Raw genomic sequence first — 25,623 nt, 5'->3', positions numbered from 1 at the left:
TGTTCTTCAGCGGGTCCAGCGCCTCTGCATCCAGGCCTGGGTTCACTGGCAGCCTCTCAGGAAGAGGTGGGGCACCCACGTGTTCCCAGGATCAGCAAGCAAATGGTAACAAGGATGAAGCCATCAGTGGGAGGCCTGTGAACTCAGGGAAACACCCAGACTGATTCTGGGTTAAGCTCATTCATTTAGGGATTGTTTTCTTTCTATTATTTTCTTTCTTTCTTTTCTCTTTCTTTCTTTCTCTTTCTTCCCTCCCTCCCTTCTTTCTTTCTTTCTCTCTCTCCCTTTCTTTCTTTCTTTTTCTTTCTTTCTTTCTCTTTCTTCCCTCCCTCCCTCCTTTCTTTCTTTCTTTCTTTCTCTCTCTCTTTCTTTTTCTTTCTTTCTCTTTCTTCCCTCCCTCCCTCCTTTCTTTCTTTCTCTTTCTTCCCTCCCTCCCTCCCTTCTTTCTTTCTCTGTCTCCCTTTCTTTCTTTTTCTTTCTTTCTTTCTCTTTCTTCCCTCCCTCCCTCCTTTCTTTCTTTCTTTCTTTCATCTTTCTTTGTTTCTTTCTTATTTTTGAGGCAGAGTCTCCCTTTGTTGCCCAGGCTGGCATGCGGTGGCACGATCTCAGCTCGTTGCAACCTCCACCTCCTGGGTTCAGGCGACTCTCCTGCCTCAGCCTCCTGAGTAGTTGGGACTACAGGCGCCCACCACCACGCCTGGCTAATTTTTGTATTTTTAGTAGAGATGGGGTTTCACCATGTTGATCAGGCTGGTCTTGAACTCCTGACCTCAGGTGATCTGCTTGCCTTGGCCTCCCAAAGTGCTGGGATTACAGGTGTGAGCCACCGCGCCCGGCCAGGGATTTTTTTCTTATTCGCACTTCTTTCAGTTTGTATTATAAAAAATTATGCTCACATCCATTGTGTGGCTTAGAACTATCAGCCCCGCTGCTGCTGCCTCACATGGAGTGCCATGTGTACGATGTGCTCTCAGTTCTCACACGTCGTCTCATTGAAGCCTCAGCACAGCCCTTCTTTGGTAAGTGTTCATTTATCTCCATTTTACCAATGAGGAGTCTGGCTTCCAGGGAGATGACATGACCTACCCTAGGTCACACCTAGAAAATGTCTGTTTTTCTGTTTTATTTTCTATTTTTTTTATTATTTTTTATTTTTTATTTGAGAAAGAGTCTTGATCTGTCAGCCAGGCTAGAGTGCAGTGGTGTAATCATAGCTCACTGCAGCCTTGACTTCTCAGGCTCAAGCGATCCTCCCACCTCAACCTCCAGAGTAGCTGGGACTACAGGCGCACACCACCACATCTGGCTAATTTTTAAATTTTTTATAGAAACAGGGTTTCACTCTGTTGCTCAAGCTGGTCTCAAACCCCTGAGCTCAAGTGATCCTCCCACCTTGGCCTCCCAAAGTACTGTGATTACAGGGGCGAGCCATGGCGCCTGGCCTGTGTTTCTATTTTAAATATGAGAATGCTGAGTTTGCACAGAGGTAAGGAGGCAGGAAGAAGGGCTGGGACTTCCCAGACTCTGTGTATCCACTCGAGGTGTCTTTGGTTCAAGGCTTTTAATTCTGTGGTTCTCAAACCACAAGTGTGCATTGGAATTATCTGAAGGATGCTTCAAAATGTAAAACAGAGATAGCTGGGCCCCAGTCCCAAGGGTTTCTGGTTCCCAAGCCCAGGGTTGTGGCCCAAGAATTTCTGTTTCTAATGAGTTCCAGGTGATGCTGACACTGCTGGTTGGGATCCCACTTTGAGAACCACACACCCTGATCTCTCTTGGGTACCCCGGAGATCAACCAATATTACACCCTGAGATGGGGAAGCTCTTCCAGTAAAGGAATGGCTTCACTGGGTTCAAGAATGAAAATTTCACAGGCTGTAATTACGAGGGCACCTAGAAGATCCCAAGGAGGACAAATCCAAGATGTCAATGAGGTCTCTGGCTGCTAGCATGCAGCCCAGATGGGGTGGGAGGCCTGCCTGCCTCCAGTCCAGTGGAATTGCCAGGAATGGGAAGGAGTTTTTCCTCCTCCAGAAAGGATTCACGTGCAGTGCTGGAATCTGGGCCATGTCTAGAAATGATGCCCAGGCTCGGCTGAGGCTCTACCAATGGGCAGGGTCACTCCCAGGTACTTCTCAGGACAGACTTCGGAAGATGAGCTTACTTGAGGGCCAAGTGAAGGGTAGTGGGGGAAATGGACTGGAGTCTAGCCTGAAAGGTTCTGGCAGTTTCCTCTGCCCATCCACACCCACAGATTCCCCCAGTCATGAGAGATGATTCAGAGCTAATTTTGAGGCTCGGCAGGGGTAAGCAAGTCTCCCAACAGGTGCTGGGATGAGTGACGCCTCGCATGGGGGTTCTTTCTGGAGGGGTCTGGAGAAGGCCTTCCAACATCAGCACTGCCTGCCTGCAGCAGGACCCTCTCACCTGATATCAGGATCCACCTTCCTTTCTTTTTTTCCTTCCTACAGATATTTATTTATTCCATAACTATTAGCTGTTTATTGAACCATTTACTTTGGGCAGGCACTGACAAGACACTGAGGACACTGCCACCAACAAGACAGGGAAGATTCTTGCTTTGCAGGTGCTGTCAAGCATGGGGAAAAAGACAATCAACCTAGAAACACACAAACTATTGACAGATTGATGAACATAAACCAGATGCTATGGGAAGACAATATTTATGCTGAGAGCCAAAGGAAGGGACGAGCAAAGGCCCTGGGGTTGGAAGAAGCAGGAGTGCGTGAGGAGCTAAACAGATGGCAAAGTGACCAGAGCATAATGGGCAAAGGGGAGAGTGGCACTGGGTGAGGTCAGAGAGATGTCAACAGGGATCACGCCATGAAGTGTTTTGGAGGCCTTGGTAAGGAGCGTGGATTGTATTTAAAATGCAATGAGGGTTGCGAGGCTGAGGCAGATGGATCACCTGTGGTCAGGAGTTTGAGACTAGCCTGGCCAACATGGTGAAACACCGTCTTTACTAAAAATACAAAATTAGCTGGGTGTGGTGGCATGCACCTGTAATCCCAGCTACTGGGGAGGTTGCAGTGAGCCAAGATCGAAGCCATTGCACTCCAGTCTGGGCAACAGAATGAGACTCCGTCTCAAAAAAAGAAAAAATGCAGTGGGGAGTCTAGGCAATAATCCTTAGTGTCTGCTGAAAATATTATGTTAAAAGCTGATGGCACAGTGGCTCATGCCTGTAATCTCAGCACTTTGGGAGGCCAAGACAGGAGGATTGCTTGAGCTTAAGAGTTCAAGACCAGCCTGGGCAACATAGTGAGACCTCATCTCTACAAAATAACCTTAAATTAACCCAGCTTGGTGGTGCACGGCTGTAGTCTCAGCTACTCAGGAGGCTGAGGCAGGAGGATTGGTTGAGCCCAGGAGGCAGAGGCACATCACCTGAGCCCCCTGATTGAGCCAGCACCACAAAGAGAAAGGCCACTGGACAAAATCTGATCAAGACTCTAGATCTGACTACCAAGAACAGGTAATACAGGGGACAGAGAGCAGAACATGTAAAATGACATCATGAGGGAGCAATCAGAAAAATCCAGCCTGCAGAAGTGCTACAGACCAACCACTCAGTCCATATGACAAACATACTGCAGAAGGGAAAAGAGACATACTGGGGACCTGTGAACTAAAAGAGACTTCAGCATCATGTCAACCAAATGCAATATGGGGATGATGGTAGACTTTATCATAATGGACCTTAATGAATCACACTTCCATGTCCACACCTCTTCTGCAATGCTATATTGCTTTTCTTCCTATCAAGAGGAGAAACTATGTATCCACTGACTTGAAACTGGGCATCCCTTGTGACTTACTTTGGCCAATAAAATGTGACAGATGTGATGTGAAAATTCCAGAGTCTTGGACTTAAGAAGCTTGTAGCTTCTTTTCTTGCTCTCTTGGAACCCTGAGACCACTGTTGTCTGAAGAAGCCCACACTAGCTTCCTGGAGGATGAGAGGCTAAGTGGAGAACTGAGACATCCCAGCCAATGGCCAGCACTAATCACCAGCCATGTGAGGGACACCTTGGACCTCCCAGCCCCAGCTGAGCCAGCAGATAACTACAGCAGCTCAGCTGCATGAGAGATCCAAGAGAGACCAGAAGAAGAACTACTCAGATTGCCAAGCCACAGTGCTGTACCATTAAATTTTGGGGTGGTTCACAACATAATAATAGGTAATAGAAACAGAAATCTTGCTCGGATCCACACTCAAACAAACCAACTATTTAAAAAATTATGAAACAATCAGGAAATTTTGCTGGATGCTGGCTATTTAATGATATAATGACATAATTGTTAATTTTGTTAGGTTTGATAATGATGGAAACCACATTTTTTCATGTTGTTTTTTTGAGTCCTTATTTTTTAAAGGTACAAACTGAAACATTTATGGATGAAAGGAAGTAATGTCTGGTATTTACTTCAAAATAATCCAAAGAGAAGTGGGGATATGGATGAAACAACTCCAGGCCTCGAGTTGATAACTGTTGAAAGCAGATGATGTATACATGGGGGTTCTTTATATGATTCCCTCTAATAACAGCTCATTAAACTTTATACTCTTGTATATGTTTATTACAATATTCTCTCTTCTACATGTTTGACATGTGCCATATTAAAATAAAGATGTTTGAGTACAGTTGGAAGTCCTTGGAAGGCCTAAACCTGGGAGTATCATCTCTCATCGGGCACAGGAAGTTTGCAGCTTGTCCGCCTCCCGCCGCAGTCCCTCTGCCCCATCCCAACACTCACCGCAGTGCCCCCTGCTGGTCCCTGCAGCCCTGATGATGCCAGCTCGCTGGCCCTGCTCCTCTGAGGGTCTCTAACCTCCAGGCCCCCAGCCTCCATTGAGCCTCCAGGCCAGTGGCTGAGTTCTGGGTGTAACAGAAAGATTCCACAGGGACTCTTCATCCCCTGGAACAGGCCTCAGGAGGAGAGTTTATGACACAATATCATGAGTCACCCCAACTAATGACTTCCCAGAAGAGCTGTGGTTGGACACTGAGCCTTCCCTTCGAAGCAAGCCTGGGGAAACACACACCAAAGCCTGGTCCTAATTCACAGACACACAGAGCAGGGCCAGCTGTGCTGCAGCATCATTGGAGGACCTTGAGCAAGTCATGGAACCTCTCTGACCTCCATTTCAAATGAAGCTAACACCTTAGGGTAATTCAATGAGGGTTTAAAAAAATACAAAAGAAAACAAATGAGGCTAATACCTAATGACTTACATCATGGGATGGCTCAGAGAGCTAAATAAAATAATAGATGTGGAAGTGTTGTGTTAAATGCTATGCAGGCAGAACAGCTGATCATGGGATGGGAGGAGGCAAAGGTTGAGCAGGAGCCTCTGCTTTGGATGTTCTACTGAATGTGACGTGCCTCTTCTCCTTAGCCCTGGTTCACAGTTCCCCTTCATTCTCCCTTTCTCTACTGCCTTCTTGCCTTTCTCAACTAAAGTTCCATGGAGGAGATGAAGGGGAACGACATCAAAGAGTTTGAGGGTATAATAATTGGGTCCCAGCAGAAAACAAATGGTGCACTCAGAAAGGGTTTAACTGAATAGAGTTTAATGGAAGAAGGGAGGGTTAAGAGAACCAGCCAGAAACGGTGAAGCACCCAGGGACTCACAACCACAGGAAGCTGTTACCATTGAGTGCAAGGAGAGGGAAGAGTGTTACTGTAGTCAGGCGAGGGCTAGAGCCATGAAAGGGGACTCACCCAATAGGAGCAGGCTGTGGCTATAGGGAAAAACAGCTGCTGAAAGAATTGGGCCAGGCAGGAAGGGAATCAGAAGACAAACACCCTGACCTCTCTCTCTGCTCCTGCCCTCCCATCTCCTTCAGGGCCTGGCATTGGCTGAACCCAGCTAGAAGCCAGAAGACAAGGGAACCAGGGCAATGCAGAACTTAGAGGTTAGCCTCTGGGCACACAGCAGGGCCAAGAAAGTTGGAACTTAAATGGGATGGGGGAGTTAATAAAGAATAACCAACATTGGAGAATGAGTTATGGGCAAGACAGGGCATGAAGTACAAGACCAGGGTTTGAGTGGTTGTAGGCTGAAAGTCTTGGATCAGTGCATCAAGTTGCAACTGGAGCTGGGGACATGCTTGGGGGACCAGGGCATGGTTAAGGTTTGGCACACAGAGGGTCTCATTAGTGGTGAGAAATCAGTAATCTCTTCTTTGTCTGAGGTCCTGACCAATATATTCCTTTGGTCCTAGGGGAGCCCTCCCAGCCTCCCAACAGCAGTTGGCCCCTAAGTCAGAATGGGACTAACACTGAGGCCACCCCGGCTGCAAACCTCACCTTCTCCTCCTACTATCAGCACACCTCCCCTGTGGCGGCCATGTTCATTGTGGCCTATGCGCTCATCTTCCTGCTCTGCATGGTGGGCAACACCCTGGTCTGTTTCATCGTGCTCAAGAACCGGCACATGCGTACCGTCACCAACATGTTCATCCTCAACCTGGCCGTCAGTGACCTGCTGGTGGGCATCTTCTGCATGCCCACCACCCTTGTGGACAACCTCATCACTGGTGAGTGCGGGCAGTTGGCAGCAGGAGTGTCCCCTACCCCCCACTTCAACTTCTCAGATAAGGCTGGAAATCAAAGCTTAGAAGACAGATATCATTGCTGGGCTGGCCTCTTGGCCATGCCATGGTCTCGAACTCTCAAGACAGTCTTGGGGCTGAAGAGTTAGACTAGAAATAAGAGATTTAATGAATTTCCTGTTTTCTTTGTGCCTGGCATGGTGTTACTTTTCATGCATTATCTTAATTCATCCTCACAACAATCCAGTGAAGTAGAGTTTATGGTCCTCCCCATTTTATGGAAGAGGAAACATGCTCGGAGTGGTTAAGAAACTGGTCTGTAGTTACACAGCTAATAGGTGTCAAGGTCAACATTCTCACACCCATACTTCTAATTATTGTATTATACCATTCAGTCCCACTCTCTCACGGAGCTCCCATGGGCAGAATTAGAGCCAGTGGGGAGAAGTGGAAGGGAGGCAGGTTTCCTCTGAATCGGGAACAAAAACTCCACTCATTTGAGCTGGAAATTGAGCAGGGCACAGAAGAGAGTCCTGCCTGTAAGTAATGAGCTCTCTGTCCCTTGGAGTGTCTAAGCAGGGACTGGCCGGCCACTCAGTGGACCACTTGACCTCTAAATTCCTGCCGGTGCATCCTGCAGATGTCAGAACAGCGCCATCTACTCTCTACTCTCTCATGCGACTGGCCTTTCTTGTTTTAGAATCAAGTTTCCACCAACCTGAGACTCCAGGTGAGGGACTGGTTTTCAGAGATATGGAGACCCCTAGAGGTCTGAGCCTGCAGATTCTGAGCTCAGAGCTCCCAGCAGCTCACTGGTCCTCAGGATCCAGAGCCTGGACAGCCCTATTCAGAGTGACTTCACTGACTCGGGGCAGAGGGAGCCACAGCCCACGTTTCTGTAGGTTCTAGGACCCAGGATGTGGAGCCAGTGCAGAGTCAGCTCCCCTCCACAGTACCGGCTTTGTATGGTGGAACATTACCCACTGCTGAGTCCCAGCTTCCTTTGCCAATGCTGAACATAAACTGCATTCCTCTCCTTTCCAACACATAGACACACACACGTGTACTCAGGCACACATGTGCAGAGATGCACACATGCATACACATAAATACATGCATACCAGTCAACAGTGATATAATGAGGTCACTAGCTGGTTAAGGTGGCGTCTCCCCATCTTTTTCATACACTCATATTTAAAATATTGTTTGAATACATAAAACATTCAGATGGTTCAATAGTCAAAAACTACCAAAATTCTCCAGTGAAAAATCTCCCTTCCGCCCCTGTCCTCTGGCCTCCCAGCTCCTCTCCCTCCTGGGAGGCAACCAGTGTTGCCAGTTTCTTGTGTCTCTTTCAAACACTATTTTATGCAAGTGCAAGCAAATTAAGGACATGCTAAGGTTCCAAACAGCCAGTCCCGTACTTTTACTTCCTACCACACCCCACTTAAAAATATACCATGTATGCTGTAAAAAAGATTCATTAAAATAAACTTACATGTTGTTATCCCATATTAATAAATAAAAGTTTCTCACTATTTTCACCAACTGCTTAGAATTCCATTGTATGGATGTACTACAATTTATTTTGATTTGTATTTATGTTATTTCTAATAGAATCTTCTGCAATTAAATAAAACTTCACACAGCTTCACTATTTTTTCTTTCTTTCTTTCTTTCTTTTTTTTTTTTTGGAGTCTCACTGTCACCCGGGCTGGAATGCAGTGCTGGGATCTCGGCTCACTGCAACCTCCGCCTCCCAGGTTGAAGTGATACTCCTGCCTCAGCCTCCCGAGTGGCTAGGATTACAGGCTCCTGCCACCACACCCAGCTAATTTTTGTATTTTTAGTAGAGATGGGGTTTCACCATGTTAGCCAGTCTGGTTTTGAACTCTTGATCTCAAGTGACCTGCCTGCCTCGGCCTCCCAAAGTGCTGGGATTACAGGCATGAACCACTGCACTGGCCTCTTTTTTTTTGAGACAGTCTCACTCTGTCGTCCAGGCTGGAGTGTAGTGCACGATCATGGCTTACTGCAGTCTCGACCTCCCTGAGCCCAGGTCCTGGGACTACAGGCATGTACCACCACCACTGGCTAATTTTTCTATTTTTTGTAGAGATGGAGTTTTGTCATGTTACCCAGGCTTGTCTCAAACTCCTAGGTTCAAGCCATCTGCCCGCCTCAGCCTCCCAAAGTGCTGGGATTACAGGAGTGAGGCACCATGCCCAGCTTTTTCTTCCTTTCTTTCTTTTTGTTTTGTTTTGTGTTGGTTTTGTTTTTTTTTAACTCACATACAGAAGGTTGAACCATTCATTCAGTTTACAGTTCATGGCACTATGTGATTTCACTCTGTTGCAAAGCTCTTCTTTTGTTTATTTGTTTCCTTCTATATACCTATTCCACTCTACATCTCTTCTCTGACCCATAGGCAGCCATTCTGTTATATTTCTGTCTTTTGTATGCATTCTTTGAAAATGTGCTGTGAATGGCCGGGCGCGGTGGCTCACACCTGTAATCCCAGCACTTTGGGAGGCCAAGGCGGGTGGATGACAAGGTCAGGAGATCGAGACCATCCTGGCTAAAACGGTGAAACCCCGTCTCTACTAAAAAATACAAAAAATTAGCCAGGCGTGGTTGTGGGTGCCTGTAGTCCCAGCTACTCGGGAGGGTGAGGCAGGAGAATGGCGTGAACCCAGGAGGCAGAGCTTGCAATGAGCGAGATCACGCCACTGCACTCCAGCCTGGGCGAAAAAAGAAAATATGCTGTGAATGTATGCATGTTTTACATTTAAATATTTTTGTTAAGATATAATTTAACATACATTAAAATCTGCCTTTTTAAGTGTATAGTTCCACAGGGGTTTTTTTGTTGTTGTTGTTGCTTTTTAAAAAGACACGGTCTTGCTCTGTCACCAAGGCTGAAGTGCGGTGGTGAGATCATAGCTCACTGTGACCTCAAACTCCTGGCCTCAAGAGATCTTCCCACCTCAGCCTCCCCAGTAGCTGGGACTACAGAAATGCGCCACCATGTACGACTAATTTTATTTTTAATTTTTGTTTTTGTAGAGTCACAGTCTCACTATATTACCCAGGCTGGTCTTGAATTCCTGGGCTCAAGCGATCCTCCTGCTTCTTCCTCCCAAAGTGCTGGGATTACTACGCCTGGCTGAGAATAGTATTTAGAAGCCAAGATCTGGGTTCTAGGTGTGCTCATGGGTATTGGGGTGTCATTGCTTCTAGGTGCTCTCAAGGGACAGAGCTAGGAAATATACATATACTAACAGAAATATTTAACACACATATCTTTATTTCTATATCTGTCCATCTGTGTGTGTATTAACATGAGTTCAGACTGATACCTCTGATTCTAACCCACTGTCACAGATTCATTTTAACTTGACCCTCTTCCTTAATGGTAACTTCATTTTCAGACAGTGAGAAATCTAGCTGTATTTATCTACAACATATTTACTTATTTGTTCAATCTTAGTATACACATAAGGTAGTTTCATTATTGCTAACATACTTCTGTGATTTGGGTTTGCCTGATATTTTCCCATAATTAGATCCAGTTTATTCAGTTTTGTCAAGAATATACAAATTTAGTAATGACAGTATAGAATTTGTATACAGTTCTTTTTGCTGTTATAGTATACAGTCAAAATACTGTTTTGCAAAGTTACTCCAGTTCGTGTGTTCCTTCTTCACACCTTCAGTGTAAATATTATTCAATTTAAATACAATATTATTCATTTGTAATATAATTAGACTTATTTGTTAATGTTTGTATTTTACTTTGGGTCCCCCCTCCCCAACCACATCCTGATAGATGTTAATTATTTATTTTGAGTAAGTGATTCATTGCCATGATTCTAAAAAGTCAGAACCATACAAAGATATACTCAGAGAGGCATCACTCTCATTATCTCACCTATCCCATTCATCCATTATTTCTACCCAAGTTCTTATCTTCTCTCTGTATGGATAGCTAATCTCATTATTCTGATTTATCTTTTCTGTATTTCTTTGGTACAATGAGAAAATAACCACATATTTTCTTAATCTCTTTTTTCTTACATGAAGGGTAATATAGTACAGATAGTCTTTATACTTTGCTTTTTGCAAACCACATGCCTGTGGTTCCAGCTACTCAGGAGGCTGAGGCAGGAGAATCGTTTGAGCCAGGAAGTTGAGGCTGCAGTGAACCATGATCACACCATTGTACTCCAGCCTCAGTGACAGAGCAAGACCCTATCTCAAACAAAACAAAACAAAACAAAACAACAACTGATGTCTGGGTCCTGTCACTAGAGATTCTGATTGTAACTGGCCTGGCATGGGTCTGAGCATTTGTTCTTTGCAAAGCTCTCCAGATGATTCTCGTGAGCAGCCAGTGTCGAGAACCACTGGCCTAGAACCCGAGACAGGGCTATGGGAGCAGAGAGCCAGGCAGGGCTGGACGGTCTAAAGCTCATGGAAAGAAATCACTGGTCAACATAAAGAAAATCTCACTAATACTGTTGACCCTTGAACAACATGGGTTTGAACTGCATGGGTCCATTTATATGAGGGTTTTTTTCAACTAAATGCAGATTAAAAACACAGCAAAACCCGTGTATATTAGGCCATTCTCATGCTGCTATAAGGACATACTTGAGACTGGGTAATTTATAGAGGAAAGAGGTTTGACTTACAGTTCTGCAGGGATGGGAAGGCCTCAGGAAACTTACAATCATGGTGGAAGGGGAAGCACATCCTTCTTCACAAGTCAGCAGGAGAGAGAAGAATGAGAACTGAGTGAAGGGAGAAGCCCCATATAAAACCATCAGATCTCGTGATGAGAACTTACTCACCATCACAAGAATAGCATGGAGGAAACCACTCCCATGATTCAGTTACCTCCCATGGGTCCTTCCCATGACTCGTGGGGATTATGGGAGCTACAATTCAAGATGAGATGTGGGTGGGGATACAGCCAAACCATATCACCATGTATATACAGAGGGCTGCCTTTTTCTATACACAGGTTCTGCAAGGCTGACTGCAGGACTTGATTATGTGTGGATTTTGGAATACTTGGGGGTCCTAGAACCAATGCACTGTATAAATGACTGTAGTGAGAACTGTCCATGGTTTTATGGGCTGGTTGGTTCCTCATTTCTGAAAGTCTGCAAGCAGAGACCAGATAACCCCTAGCAGGTCATGGGGGAAAGATCCAAGCTCAGAGGGGACCTGGCTTGGAGGGCTTGCAGTCTCTGGCTCTTGATGTGTGGGCATCTCTCACTCTGTGGGGGCCTCTGTCATTGCAGGGTGGCCCTTCGACAATGCCACATGCAAGATGAGCGGCTTGGTGCAGGGCATGTCTGTGTCGGCTTCCGTTTTCACGCTGGTGGCCATTGCTGTGGAAAGGTGAGAGGTTTCCTGGCTGGATTATGCCTGAGCCAACTAGGGCCTGGCATTAAGAGGAGCCACTGCCTCTAATGCTGGGTTGGCTGGAAGGCTGGGGCTGCACCATGGTAAGTGGGGCTAAATCCTGAGCCACAAGGAGAAGGGCTGTGGGCCCAGCTGCCCTCTCCCTAAACTTGGGGAACCTGATGAGGACAATACCACCCCCTTCTGGAAGGCCTGAAGGTAGCCTTGGTTGGCTTTTGTTGGGATTCCTGGGGCCTGTGAGGAGCTCAAGAGCAGTCCTCATTTCCTGAGCAGCAGGAATTCTGCCACCTCTAAGTCTGAGCCAGGTGAGCCAGAGCTAAGGGGGCCAGCTTATGGGTGGGTCACGGTATGGCTGGGGAGGAATGGTTTCTCCCTGCTCCTTATTCTGTCCCCACTGGCTCCTTGCTGGTTCCCGGCAGCCCAGGCTGTACTCAATCCCCACGTTCACCCCTTCTGGTCTCTCAGCCTCATATTCCATCAGATTCCCTGGTAAGTATAAATCTATCATGTGGCCAAAGGTATGGAGCAGAGCCAGGGAGAAGGAGGCTTGCAATCAATAAAGCACTGAACCCAGGAGGCCTCCATATTGCACTACATGAGTGCTCCTCCCCTACAGCATTGTTAGCAGTGGAAGGGCACACTCTGGGTGCTTCACCCCAGGGAAAGGTGGGCAGACAGATCAGCTGGAGATTTGCTCACTCCTGCCTTGGTGTGTCATGTTGGGTGGCCACCTAACTACTCTGAGCCCTTGTAGTCTCATCTGTAAAATGGTAGCTACCCTACAGGATGGTTGGGAGGCTTCAGTGAGCTCCTGCTTGTAAAAGCTTATGCACAGTTCTTGGCATAGAGTCCAAATATCAGTTGCTAATAGTATGTTGTTTCTTCTGCACACCCATCCCCTCCTCCTTGTTCTCTCCCCAGCACAGGCATATCTTAGCCCTGCCCTTTGTGGAATCTAGTGTTCAGATCCTCTCTCCACCTCAAGCCCAGTTTTTTGTAACTCAGTGAAGTAGGCAGCTGGAGTAATGAAGTGGGTTCTACTCTCCACAAGGCCACTAACTAGCTGGGTGATCAGGAGAAGTCCCTTCCCTTCATCGACCTTTGTTTTGTTATCATTGTTGAAGGAAATGAGAGTGTACAACTTCTCCCAGTGGTGTTTGCAGTATTCTTCAAGTCCCACCTCATCGAGGAAGCCTGCCCAGATTACCCCAAGATTCTCCTCCAGCCATTTACTGCTATTGCATTCATAGCCAGTACTACAGGCTTTAAGAATTATTTATTCTCTGGAAATTTCTTTTTCTTTCTTTCTTTTTTTTTTGAGGGGGGGACAGAGTCTTGCTCTGTCACCCAGGCTGGAGGGCCATGTCGATCTTGGCTGACTGCAACCTCTGCCTCCCGGGTTCAAGCCATTCTCGTGCCTCAGTCCCCGGAGTAGCTGGGATTACAGGTGCGCACCACCATGCATGGCTAATTTTTGTCTTTTTAGTAGAGAAGGGTTTCACCATGTTGGCCAGGCTGGTCTCGAACTCCTGGCCTCAAGTGATCCACCCTCCTCAGCCTCCCAAAGTGCTGACATAAGCCACTATTCTCTGGAGCTTTCTTGAGTATGTGAAGTATGAAGCCAGTAGGTCAAAGTCATATAGGTTGAGATAACAAGGCCTGAGTCAGGCTGTGGGAGAGGTAAAAGGTCAGGCTATCAGGCCAAAAACTGGGTTGGCAGGAGGGCAGGACACAGTGTAGTGAAGTGGAAAGGACACTTGACTGAGAGTCAGCTCTAGACCTATGTTCCAGGGCAGGCTCTGACTCCAAACAGCCATGTGACCATAAGACCCCCACTGGGCAAGCTTTCCCCTCCATTAAACAAGTAAGATTGACTGGACATTCTTCAGGTTTCTATTTTCTGGCATCAGTAGATGACGGAAGCCATTCTGGGGAATAGGAGCCCCTCCTTTTTCCTCACTATTAAGCATTTGAAATGTCTCAAGAAGTGTGGTCAGTGTCATCTCACTTAATCTTCACAACTACCCAACAGAGTAGGTCATACTATGGGCTTCATTTTACAGATGAGGAAACTTCGCCTCAGAAAGTATTTTGAGTAACTTCCCCTCTGGTCATTCATGCATTTATCTAATCACACCCTAGGAATACTGAGATGAAAAGTCAAGGCATCTGCCCTCAAAGAGCTTGCAGTTGAGCAATCATCTTTGAACCATGCTGCAGGGGGAGGTTTTTACCTCCCCCTACAGCAGCTGTTTTCAACTCTGGTTGCACAGTAGACTTCTCCAGGAGCTTTTTTTTTTTTTTGGAGACAAGGTCTTGCTCTATTGCCTTGGCTGGAGTGCAGTGGTCTGATCATGGCTCACTGCAGTCTCAGCCTCAACCTCCTGTGAAGGGGTGGCCTGCCCCTCCACACCTGTGGGTATTTCAAGTCGGGTGGGATGAGAGACTGAGAAAGAGAAATAAGACACAGAGACAAAGTATAGAGAAACAACAGTGGGCCCAGGTGACCGGTGCTCTGCATACCAAGGACCTGCGCCGGCACCGGTCTCTGAGTTCCCTCAGTTTTTATTTATTATTATTTTCATTATTTCAGCAGAAAGGAATGTAGTAGGAGGGCAGGGTGATAATAAGGAGAAGGTCAGTAACAAACCTGTAAGCAATAGAATCTATGTCATAATTAAGTTCAAGGGAAGGTACTGTGACTGGACGTGCACGTAAGCCAGATTTATGTTTCTCTCCACCCAAATATCTCAGTGGAGTAAAGAATAACAAGGCAGCACTGCTGCAAACATGTCTCACCTCCCACCATAGGGTGGTTTTTCTCTCATCTCAGAACTGAACAAATGTACAATAGGGTTTTATACTGAGACATTCAGTTCCCAGGGGCAGGCAGGAGACAGTGGCCTTCCTCTATCTCAACTGCAAGAGGCTTTCCTCTTTTACTAATCCACCTCAGCACAGACCCTTTACAGGTGTCGGGCTGGGGGATGGTCAGGTCTTTCTCATCCCATGAGGCCATATTTCAGACTATCATATGGGGAGAAACTTTGGACAATACCCTGCTTTCAAGGGCAGAGGTCCCCGCGGCTTTCCGCAGTGCATTGTGCCCCTGGTTTATTGAGACTAGAGAATGGCGATGACTTTTACCAAGTATACTGTTTGTAAACATTTTGTTAACAAGGCATGTCCTGCACAGCCCTAGATCCCTTAAACCTTGATTTCATACAACACATGTTTTTGTGAGCTCCAGGTTGGGTCAAAATGGCTGGGGCAAAGTGGCTGGGGCAAAGCTACAAATTAACAACATCTCAGCAAAGCAATTGTTTAAAGTACAAGTCTTTTTCAAAATGGAGTCTCTTATGTCTTCCCTTTCTACACAGACACAATAACAGTCTGATTTCTCTTTCTTTTCCCTACACTCCTGGACTCAAGTGATTATCCTGCCTCAGCCTCCTGTGTAGCTGGAAGAATAGGCAAGCATCCCCTCATCTGGTTAATTTTTTTGGTAGAGATGGGGTTTCACCATGTTTCCCAAGCTGGTCTCCAACTCCTGGGTTCAAGTGATCCTCCTGCCTTGGCCTCCCAAAATGCTGGGATTATAAGCATGAACCATGGCACCTGACCCCAGGAGCTTTAAAAACAAAAACAACAAATAACAAATAATGCTAAAACCACTTTCTAGACTAATTAGGTTGGAATCCTTGGCCTGAAAAAATAGGCACGGGTTTTGTCTTTGTTGTTGAAATGCTTCAGGAGAGTCTCATGCACATGGAGGGTTTACAGCTACTGGTTTATATGGCATATGAAGCAAGACAAATCTGGGTTCAAGACTGGTCCTTGCAACTTGCTATGTGAACTTGAGCCAACTGCTTAACACTCGAGTCCCAGTTTCCTTGTCTGTAAATCAACAGTGTAGTAACTATCTTAAAGGCCTCACCTTTAAAAAATAATAAAGGGTGTAATAACAGATGCTGAGTTGTCCTCATGAGGAAATAAATGGTGCAGACTTGTCCTTGCATTGTAGAGATACTGATACTATGGCCAAGATGACATAGGGACAGCCTGACATGTAGGCTCTACATCTGACCTCCTGAGGTTTTCTGGAGAATCCATAAACAGAAACTGTGTTATTTGACGCACCTAATCGTCCTTGTCAAGGACAGACTGCGCACTCTGATCGCTCTGCTAGCTGCCAGCTAATCAGTTGACCCCCAAAAGTACACAAATGGCCCGGCAAGGAGGCTTATATCTATAATCCCAGAAATTCGGGAGGCCGAGGCCGGAGGATAGCTTGAGCCCAAGACTTTGAGACTAGCCTGGGCAACACAGTGAGACCTCATCTCTCCAAAAATTGAAAGAAATTAGCCGGCGTGGCAGCGCATTCCTGTGGTTCCAGCTACTCAGGAGGCTGAGGTGGGAGGAGAGGATCACTTGAGCCGGGGAGGTGGAGACTGCAGGGAGCCGTAATCGCGCCACTGCACTCCAGACTGGGCGACAGAAGGAGACCCTGTCTCAGGAAAAAAAAAAAAAAAAGGAGAAAAGTGCAAAAGTGCACACAGGATTCATTATTCCCACACGATCTGCGGTTTCCTCCTCCCTTCTCATAAATCCTGTAGCTGCCTTTGTTCTTTGACTACTCAGCCAATTCAGGTCTGAGCTGTTCTTCGACGCCGCCCTAGATGCGATGATGAAGGTCAGGTGCCCGCATCCCACCCGCCGTTCCCTCGCAGGGGCCCTAGGACCCACCCAGATCCCGCCTCTCTCTCTCCCCGCGGCAGGTTCCGCTGCATCGTGCACCCTTTCCGCGAGAAGCTGACCCTGCGGAAGGCGCTCGTCACCATCGCCGTCATCTGGGCCCTGGCGCTGCTTATCATGTGTCCCTCGGCCGTCACGCTGACCGTCACCCGTGAGGAGCACCACTTCATGGTGGACGCCCGCAACCGCTCCTACCCGCTCTACTCCTGCTGGGAGGCCTGGCCCGAGAAGGGCATGCGCAGGGTCTACACCACTGTGCTCTTCTCGCACATCTACCTGGCGCCGCTGGCGCTCATCGTGGTCATGTACGCCCGCATCGCGCGCAAGCTCTGCCAGGCCCCGGGCCCGGCCCCCGGGGGCGAGGAGGCTGCGGACCGGCGAGCATCGCGGCGCAGAGCGCGCGTGGTGCACATGCTGGTCATGGTGGCGCTGTTTTTCACGCTGTCCTGGCTGCCGCTCTGGGCGCTGCTGCTGCTCATCGACTACGGACAGCTCAGCGCGTCGCAGCTGCACCTGGTCACCGTCTACGCCTTCCCCTTCGCGCACTGGCTGGCCTTCTTCAACAGCAGCGCCAACCCCATCATCTACGGCTACTTCAACGAGAACTTCCGCCGCGGCTTCCAGGCCGCCTTCCGCGCCCGCCTCTGCCCGCGCCCGTGGGGGGGCCACAAGGAGGCCTACTCCGAGCGGCCCGGCGGGCTTCTGCACAGGCGGGTCTTCGTGGTGGTGCGGCCCAGCGACTCCGGGCTGCCCTCTGAGTCGGGCCCTAGCAGTGGGGCCCCCAGGCCCGGCCGCCTCCCGCTGCGGAATGGACGGGTGGCTCACCACGGCTTGCCCAGGGAAGGGCCTGGCTGCTCCCACCTGCCCCTCACCATTCCAGCCTGGGATATCTGAGGGGGTCCAGGGAGGGCGGGACGCTGCCTCAGGGCCCCGATTGGACACGAGATACATGCGGGCGATAGCGGCCTGGTGTGGTTAGGTGAGGATGCGTGGTCCCTCCCTCTCCAGAGCCAGGCAGTGGTGGGCAGCTGCTGGTGATGTCTTCTCTGCTGCCTTCACCCTCAGTAGAGGCAAATGCGGGGGACGGGAAGGAACCAATTTGCCCTGTGTGGTGGGCTTGACAAACATCATCTCACTGAATTGTCACAACGCTTTGGAGATAGGTTTTCTTCTCTTCCTTCTACAGATGCAAAAACTGAGGCCTGGAGAGGAGATGTGACTCGCCCAAATTTCTCAGGTGGAAATGGCATGTGAAGCTATCTGACTCCAATACCTGTGTGGTTTTTATCATCTCCAGCTGGCTCCAAGAGGGCCCGGTGAGGTAGAACACTGTGAACTGAGTAAGTCCTAATTAGGCAGCTAGGAAGAAGCGAAAAGCAAAGCCAGCCTGTCCCTTGATGGTTTGTGTCCATGTGAGGGAGTCCCTCATGTTCCGTTACTGAAGCCACTCCCCTTGATCCTTTTCTAGAAGAACATGGTGTGCCCCCGCTGCCGGCTCTAATGTGTTGGTTTGTCTTGTTTGTTCCAAGAAGTTCCAAGAAGCCATCGTCCTCAGAGGACGGCAGCTTCAGAACGAGCCTTGGGGAGGCTGCCTCAGTTGCAGGGCACTCTAGGTCTTGCCCTCTGGGTCTGAGCTTAGAGAACAGAGGAGGGACTCCCAGACCAAGGGAAGAACTTACAATGCCACAGACATTGTAATGCTGCAGGGCCACAGGAGGTGTCCTTTTACGTACTCATAGACAACGAGGAAGGGGAAGCACGGTATGCATTTTCCACATTGGGAAACACATCTGCTCACTGGGGCTGCAGGTACAAAGCCTTGCCCAAGGTCTCTCTCCTCCCTGCTTCCTGGGAGGGAGAAGTTGGTCAACTGAAGCTGCAGCCGGAGTGCCATTTGGAGACTCCTGAAGGACACACACTAAACTCTTCCCCAGCACAAATGACTTGTGTACTCTAAGGAGGTACCAGGAGAGCCCTGTTTACTCTGGCTTTCCCCCAACACCCCTGCATCAACTTGAAGAAATGTGGCTTCTTTCCAGGAGACGGGAGCACATGGGATTGCCTTGGAGGGTCCTTTCACAGGCCCCTTCATCTTGCACTTAACTGGACATTCCCCCCACCTCTGTAGAAAACACGGTGTTGCTAGAAATTTAGTAAACAAAAAAGAAACGTTTCCAGGGGTCGGGGCTCTGAGGCTCTGTTCCCTTAACCGACACACAGTGACTGTTTACTGTTTGCTCCACTCTAAGTTCCAGGTTTAGGGGCAGAAGAAAATTCCTAAGCAGTTGTACAATACATTCTCCAGGCATGTCCCCAGACACCGTCTCATTTAATCCATAGTAATGAGGTTGAAGGAGATTGAATGTTATTGTCATTTCACAAAGTGACTGAAGCTCAAAGGGGCCAAGTTTCCAGGGCCACAGAGGGGCAGGATTTAGATTAAAATTTGTCTTCTGATTGTTCTTCCCACCCTGCATGCTGCCTTTCAAGGAAGGTGGGGATGACGGGAGAGCTGGTAATTTCCCCAAAGGTTTTTTGCCTAACAGTGAACCAGAATGCCCACTCCTGGTGCCCAAGCTCTTGGTCTGGGAAAGAAATCTATTGTGTTTACTCTCGTAATGTCCAGCCTGAGTTGTTCTTGCCCTGGTGCTGAGCAGGCTGCCAAGAGCCATCATGACCTTGTCCTGGTTCTGGGGGTGAGAGAGAGTATGCCATCCTGCCCCTCAGTGGTATTAGCTGGTGCCATGCATTTCTGGTACTGTATCAGTGTCATGTGTCACATGGGCCAGAGAGTTCCCAGCTGGTTCTGGGCTATTTGTTGTGAAGAAGTCTGACTCCAGGCTCTAAAAGTAAGCCAGAGAAAGGGCCGTCTCAAACCCAAAATGCCTATCCCTATGGCTGGGTGGGAATTGTCTGAAGACACCACCTGGTGTCTCCTCTGGGGTGTGTTTCTCCTTTAGCATAGCCTCCCCAAGTACAAAATCAGCATTTGAGGCTGGGGGCGGGTAGGGATACCAAAGTACTCACTCAAGCCAACCTTTCCATCACAGCCCCTTTGTCTTCCCCCAAAAGATGTCATGCTTTGAAAGGTTATAACTGCCCAAAAAACTCCTTCAGCTCTCGCTGAAGGTCACAACTAACATATTTTGCTGTTATTTTTGTTTCTTCTAAAAAATCAATCAGAGGCTATACCTGCCCATTCAGAGCTGAGTGATAACAGGCATGACAATGCTTTAATGAAGCAGTGAGACATTGTGGGTATGCGGGGAGTTCGTTTCTTTGTGGATGTGGTAAAATATAAATAATACAGAATTTACCATTTTGGCCATTTTTAAGTGTACCGGACTGGAATTAAATATATTCACATTGTCGTGTAACCATTACCACTATCTATTTTCAGAATTTTTTATTATCCCAAACTGCAACTCTGTATCTATAAACAATATCACCGCATCCCCTCTCCTCCTAGCCCCTGGTAACTACTATTCTACTTTCTGTCTGTGAATTTGGCCACTCTAGGTACTTCTATACAAGAGGAATCATACAATACTATCCTTTTTGACTGGCTTCTTTCACTTAGCATAATGTCTTCAAGGTTCATCCATGTTGTGGCATGTGTCAGAATTTCTTTCATTTTAAAAGCTGAATAATATCCCATTGTCTAGATAGTCCTCATTTTGTTCATTCATCCATCAGGGGACACTTAGGTTGTTTCTATCTTTTGGCTACTGTGAATAATGTATGGAGTTTTTAGATGCTAGAAGTAGTTCCTGACAATAGTGCCTGTGTGAATCCTGAGGACAGAGACCCCAGGTTGGGAACCAGGGTCTCTCCCAACTTACCCTTTATGGCTGACAAAACAGAGGCTTCCAGGACAGCTGTGATGTGTCTCACTTCCCTGTGCCCACCCCAGCTGCTCTGGGCTTCTGCTGGGCTTTACTTCCTGACTAGAGTGGCTAGAAAATTGTATGTTTCCTCTACAAGATGTTTTTATGAAGCTATTTTATAATTATAGATTTATTATCCTCACTGGATTCCTATGTTCTGACACCTGGACCCTGACGGGGCCTTGTGCAGCCTAGGCACCCAAGGGCAAGCGGTGTGGACCATTCCTGACACGCCATCCTCCACCTCCAGGTTGGCTGGGTTTCCTAAGGTGACTGCCCTTTCATAAGCGGCAAGTTCGGAGATGAACGGGATGCGTGATGGGGGAAAAGGGCCAGAGGCCTGTTGACACTGAGCATCCCCACCCAGAGGGCCTCCTGGAGGGACTCTGTGTCCTGTCCTGCCATGTGCGGCATGAGTGGTCACCCTCATTGTGGCTCTCCACTGATGAATGGCCTCTTGACTTTACCAAGACCAGGCAGCACCCAACAGACCAATGTGAGCTGGAGGCGGATGCCGGGCCTGGACCCCACAAACCACAGTCTGCCCAGCCCTGTGCTGAGGAGTCTCTCTTGGGGCCTGGAGGACGCATGAGCTGATCTGCATTGGAATGGAGGGCGAAGTTGGCAAAGGAAGATGAGAGCCCCCCTATCATTAGTATACTGTGTATTCATCCAAAAAGCAAGGCGAGAGCCAAGCCCAGGGCTGGATGGACAAAGGATTGCTATTAAGCTCTGTACCTTTTTGCACCCGTTTCCTCAGCTCACCCCTCAGAAGTGTCACTGATGAAAGATAGATGAGAAGGAGGCAGTCTAAATGGGCTTCATTACAATGAACAATGTTGAATGAACAATACATTCCTTGTTGAATAACCCAATTATTTATGATCATGGCATTTTATTGTTGTTTTTCTCTCTCTCTACAAAAGCTCTACATAATCATTGTGGAAATTTTACAAGATTTCAATAAGCAAAGACAAGAAAATGAAAAGCACCCAAAATCCTACCGCAAGAGACAAGTATAGCGTCCTTTTCTGTGCATATATCTCTCAATATATTTAACATTCTTGGAACAGCTTTATTGAGGCAGAACTTGAATCTGAAAAAATTCACCCATCTTAAGTGTACTGCTTGATGAGTTTTAACAGTTGTATATAGTTATGTCCCTACCACACTGAAGATATTTTCATCATCCTAAAATGTTTCCTTGTGCTAATTTATAGTCAGTCCTTTCCCACGCTCCTGATTCCAGAAAACGATGATCTGATTTCAGAATGTCATGTAGATGGAATCAGACAGTTTGCAGCCGAGTCTGGTTTCTTTCACTTAAAATGATGTTTGCAAGATTCATTCATGCTGTAGAATGTATCAGTAGTTTTTCCTTTTGATTGCTGAGTACTATTCCACTGTATGAATAGATCACATTTTGTTTACCCATTCATCAGTTGATAGACATTTGGTTGTCACCAGTTTTTGGCTATTATGAATAATGTTGCCATAAACATTAATGTACAAGTCCTTATATGTATGTGTATGTATGTTTTCCATTTTTCTTGGGTAGATACCTAGGATCGAGATTGGTAGGTTGCATGGTCTGTGTAAAATTTAACTGTATAAGAAACTGCCAAAGTGCTTTCCAAAGTCGCTCTACCATTTTGTACTCCCATCAGCAGTGTATGAATGTTCCAGTTGTTCTACATCCTGGCCAACACTTAGCAGTATTAGCCTTTTGAAAATTTCCAGGCCAGGTGTGGTGGCTCACGTCTGTAATCCCAGCACTTTGGGAGGCTGAGGTGCATAGATCACCCGAGGTCAGGAGTTCAAGACCAGCCTGGCCAATATGGGGAAACCCCATCTCTACTAAAAACACAAAAATTAGCCAGGCGTGGTGGCACACACCTGTAGTCCCAGCTACTTCGGAGGCTGAGACACGAGAATCACTTGAACCTAGGAGGCAGAGGACGCAGTGAGCCAAAATTGCGCCACTGCACTCCAACCTGGGTGACAGAGCAAGACTGTCTCAAAAAAAAAAAAAAAAAAAAAAGAAAGAAAGAAAGAAGAAAAGAAAATTTCCCTGATGACTAGTGATGCTGGGCATCTTTTTGTGTGCTTACTGCATTCTTATATCTTTTATTGTAAAGTATCTTCAAATCTTTCTTTTAAAAACATGATTTTGGCTGGGTGCGGTGGCTCACACCTGTAATCCCAGCACTTTGGGAGGCCAAGGTGGGCAGATCACCTGAGGTCAGGAGTTCGAGACCAGCCTGGTCAACGTGATGAAACCCCATCTCTACCAAAAACACAAAAATTAGCCAGGTGTGGTGATGTGCGCCTGTAATCCCAGCTACTTGGGAGACTGAGGCAGGAGAATCACTTGAACCTGGGAGGCAGAGGTTTCAGTGAGCCAAGATGGCGCCACTGCACTCCAGCCTAGGTGACAGTGAGATTCCATCTCAAATAATAATAATAATAATAATATTTTATTGTAGAGACTTTAGCACAAAAATTTGCCCTAACTCTAAGGGATTTTTTTGTGAATATAATTTTTTTTTTTTTTTTTGAGACAGAGTCTTGCTTTTGTTGCCCAGGCTGGAGTGCAATGACGCGATTTTGGCTCACTGCAACCTTTGCCTCCTGGGTTCAAGCGATTCTCCTGCCTCAGCCTCCTGAGTAGCTGGGATTACAGGCATCTGCCACCACACCCAGCTAATTTTTGTATTTTTAATAGAGATGGGATTTTACCATGTTGGCCAGGCTGGTCTTGAACTCCTGACCTCAGATGATCCGCCCGCCTCGGCCTCCCAAAGTGCTGGGATTACAGGCGCGAGCCACCATGCTCCACCAATGATTTTTAAATCCATTAAGAATGGGTCTAAAGCAAGGTAAGAGTATATAGTGTGATAGAAGTAGGAGGGCTATTTGAACAGATGGATAGGAATGGCCTCTGCGAGGAGGTGATGTTTGAGTACAGATATGAAGTGAGAGAGGGAGCCATGTGACTAGCTGGGGAAGAAACAAACGCAGACAGAGAGAGCATCATGTACACAGGTTCTAAGGGAGGAGTGGGATAACTGAAAAAGGAATTAGTAGATATCAAAATGCTATTGAATTTCAATAATTAAACTTCTGGTTAACTCAAAACATGTATTCAGTGTCTATTAAAAGCTAGGCATAGGCCAGGCATGGGGGCTCATGCCTGTAATCCCAGCACTTTGGGAGGCCGAGGTGGGTCGATCACTTGAGGTCAGGAGTTCGAGACCAGCCTGGCCAACATGGTGAAACCCCATCTCTATTAAAAATACAAAAATTAGCCAAGCATGATGGCAGGCACCTGTAATCCCAGCTACTTGGGAGGCTGAGGGAGGGGAATTGCTTGAACCTGGGAGGCGGAGTTTGCAGTAAGCCAAGATAGCGCCACTGTACTCTATCCTGGGCAACAGAGTGAGACTCCATCTCAAAAAAAACAAAACAAAACAAAACAAAAAAAACGCTAGGCATAATACTACGTACTTTGTGTCTGTTATTTATTTCTCACAGTGGACCATAAGCTCCATGAGGACAGGAACTATGTCTATTTCACTTACCTTTGTGGATTCAGGTAGGATATTGCCTGGTGCATAGGAGGCACTCAATAAATGTCTGTTGAATGAATGAAGTAATTAACTAAGCAGGTATTTATTATTATTCCCATACAATAGATTGGAAAAGCAAGGCTCAGAGAAGTAAAGTAACTTACTGGAGGTTATATAACCAGGAGGTCCTGAAGGTGAGACTCAAACCTTAGTCTATCTGACCACAAAGCCCAGGTTTTTGCCATTCCCCAAGCTGCTGTGGTCTCTCCTTCCTACATCTGGGAAACTGAGGTTCAGAGTAAAAGAAAGAGGCTTGATGGAGGTCTCCCATAATCCTAAAAATAAAACCAGCCAGCCACAGGCTCCAGGCTGCTGTTTTGGCCATGAGACACATTTGCATCACTTTCAATGGCTTCCAAAGATTTGGGATAGAAGGAATACCAGCAGTTTAGGTAAAAGGTTTAAATTTAGTTTGACTCAATACCACATCAAGCCCTCAAAGCAGCCACGGGCTCCCCTGCACTGTGGTCACTGAAGGAGCAAAAGCTGCTGAACTGGCTGTAGCGTCCTGCCTTGAGTTGTTTGTGTTCTCCTGCTAGCTGCAATGCCTAGGTCTTTGAATCCTGTCACCAATAAATGATGCTGTTGTCATGTGCAAGCAACCAAATTAATGTGGGTGGAAAAACCCAAGCTTAGTGATTTGGGCAAATTAGTTTATCTGTCACATAGCCAGTGGTGGTGTTAAATCACTCTCTGTTTGAGGAGTAATCACTCTCCCCCCATCACCACCCTGTCTTCCTTTCGGTGTGGAAGTTAGAACAGCCAAGTCAATCTGTTTCAGTGACTGAGTGATCTACATTTCTGTGTTTTGACTGCCCCCCAGGAGGAGTATGTTGTGTAGTGCATTTTGTTTGTCCATAGTGCTGTCTCGTGGTCCTCCGAAGCCACCTCTAATGATCATAATTGCCTCTTTTATTCTTCTCTAGTCTGTGTCTTTGCAAAATGATTCTGTTACCTATGCTATAAATTATGGAAAATAAACTCATTATGAAAGAGTTGTTTACTTTTTACTCTCCATTGCATTAGTAGTTTTTCCCTTTTGCTTCCTCACTGTGAATGAAGTTTTCAGGCAAAATAGCAATCCTTTCCAAAAAGGTAGAGAGTAGGCTATGTGACCACTAACATAACTGCAGTATTTCCATTTTGCGGATGGGTAATTAAGTTGCATGGAGGCGAAGGCATATTACTGAGAGCCCCATAGCTCCTAAGTGTTGACAGCAAAACAACATTTTAGGCTTTGTGGATGGCAGACCAGTGTTCTTAACACAACACCAAATTACCTGTTTTGTTAACTCCACGTTTATAAATATTTGTGACAGTTTAGGTGAAACTTAATTC

The 25,623-nt window shown here is 46.9% G+C and overlaps 1 protein-coding gene across 1 annotated transcript in view; it reads left to right on the top strand.

The window, feature by feature from the left end:
- NPFFR1 (neuropeptide FF receptor 1) overlaps nucleotides 1-25,280 on the top strand; it is a 36,805-nt gene extending 11,525 nt beyond the window's left edge. The window contains exons 2-4 of the mRNA XM_034930747.3: nucleotides 6,252-6,566; nucleotides 11,891-11,990; nucleotides 16,793-25,280. Coding sequence (XP_034786638.1) covers nucleotides 6,252-6,566; nucleotides 11,891-11,990; nucleotides 16,793-17,663 — 1,286 coding nt within the window. The 3' untranslated portion in view covers nucleotides 17,664-25,280. The remainder of the gene's footprint in view (nucleotides 1-6,251; nucleotides 6,567-11,890; nucleotides 11,991-16,792) is intronic.
- Nucleotides 25,281-25,623: the final 343 nt, after the last annotated feature.

The sequence above is a fragment of the Pan paniscus genome, chromosome 8, assembly GCF_029289425.2.
Source record: "Pan paniscus chromosome 8, NHGRI_mPanPan1-v2.0_pri, whole genome shotgun sequence".
NCBI classification, from domain to species: domain Eukaryota; kingdom Metazoa; phylum Chordata; class Mammalia; order Primates; family Hominidae; genus Pan; species Pan paniscus.
This window is presented reverse-complemented; position numbering and strand designations above follow the sequence as displayed.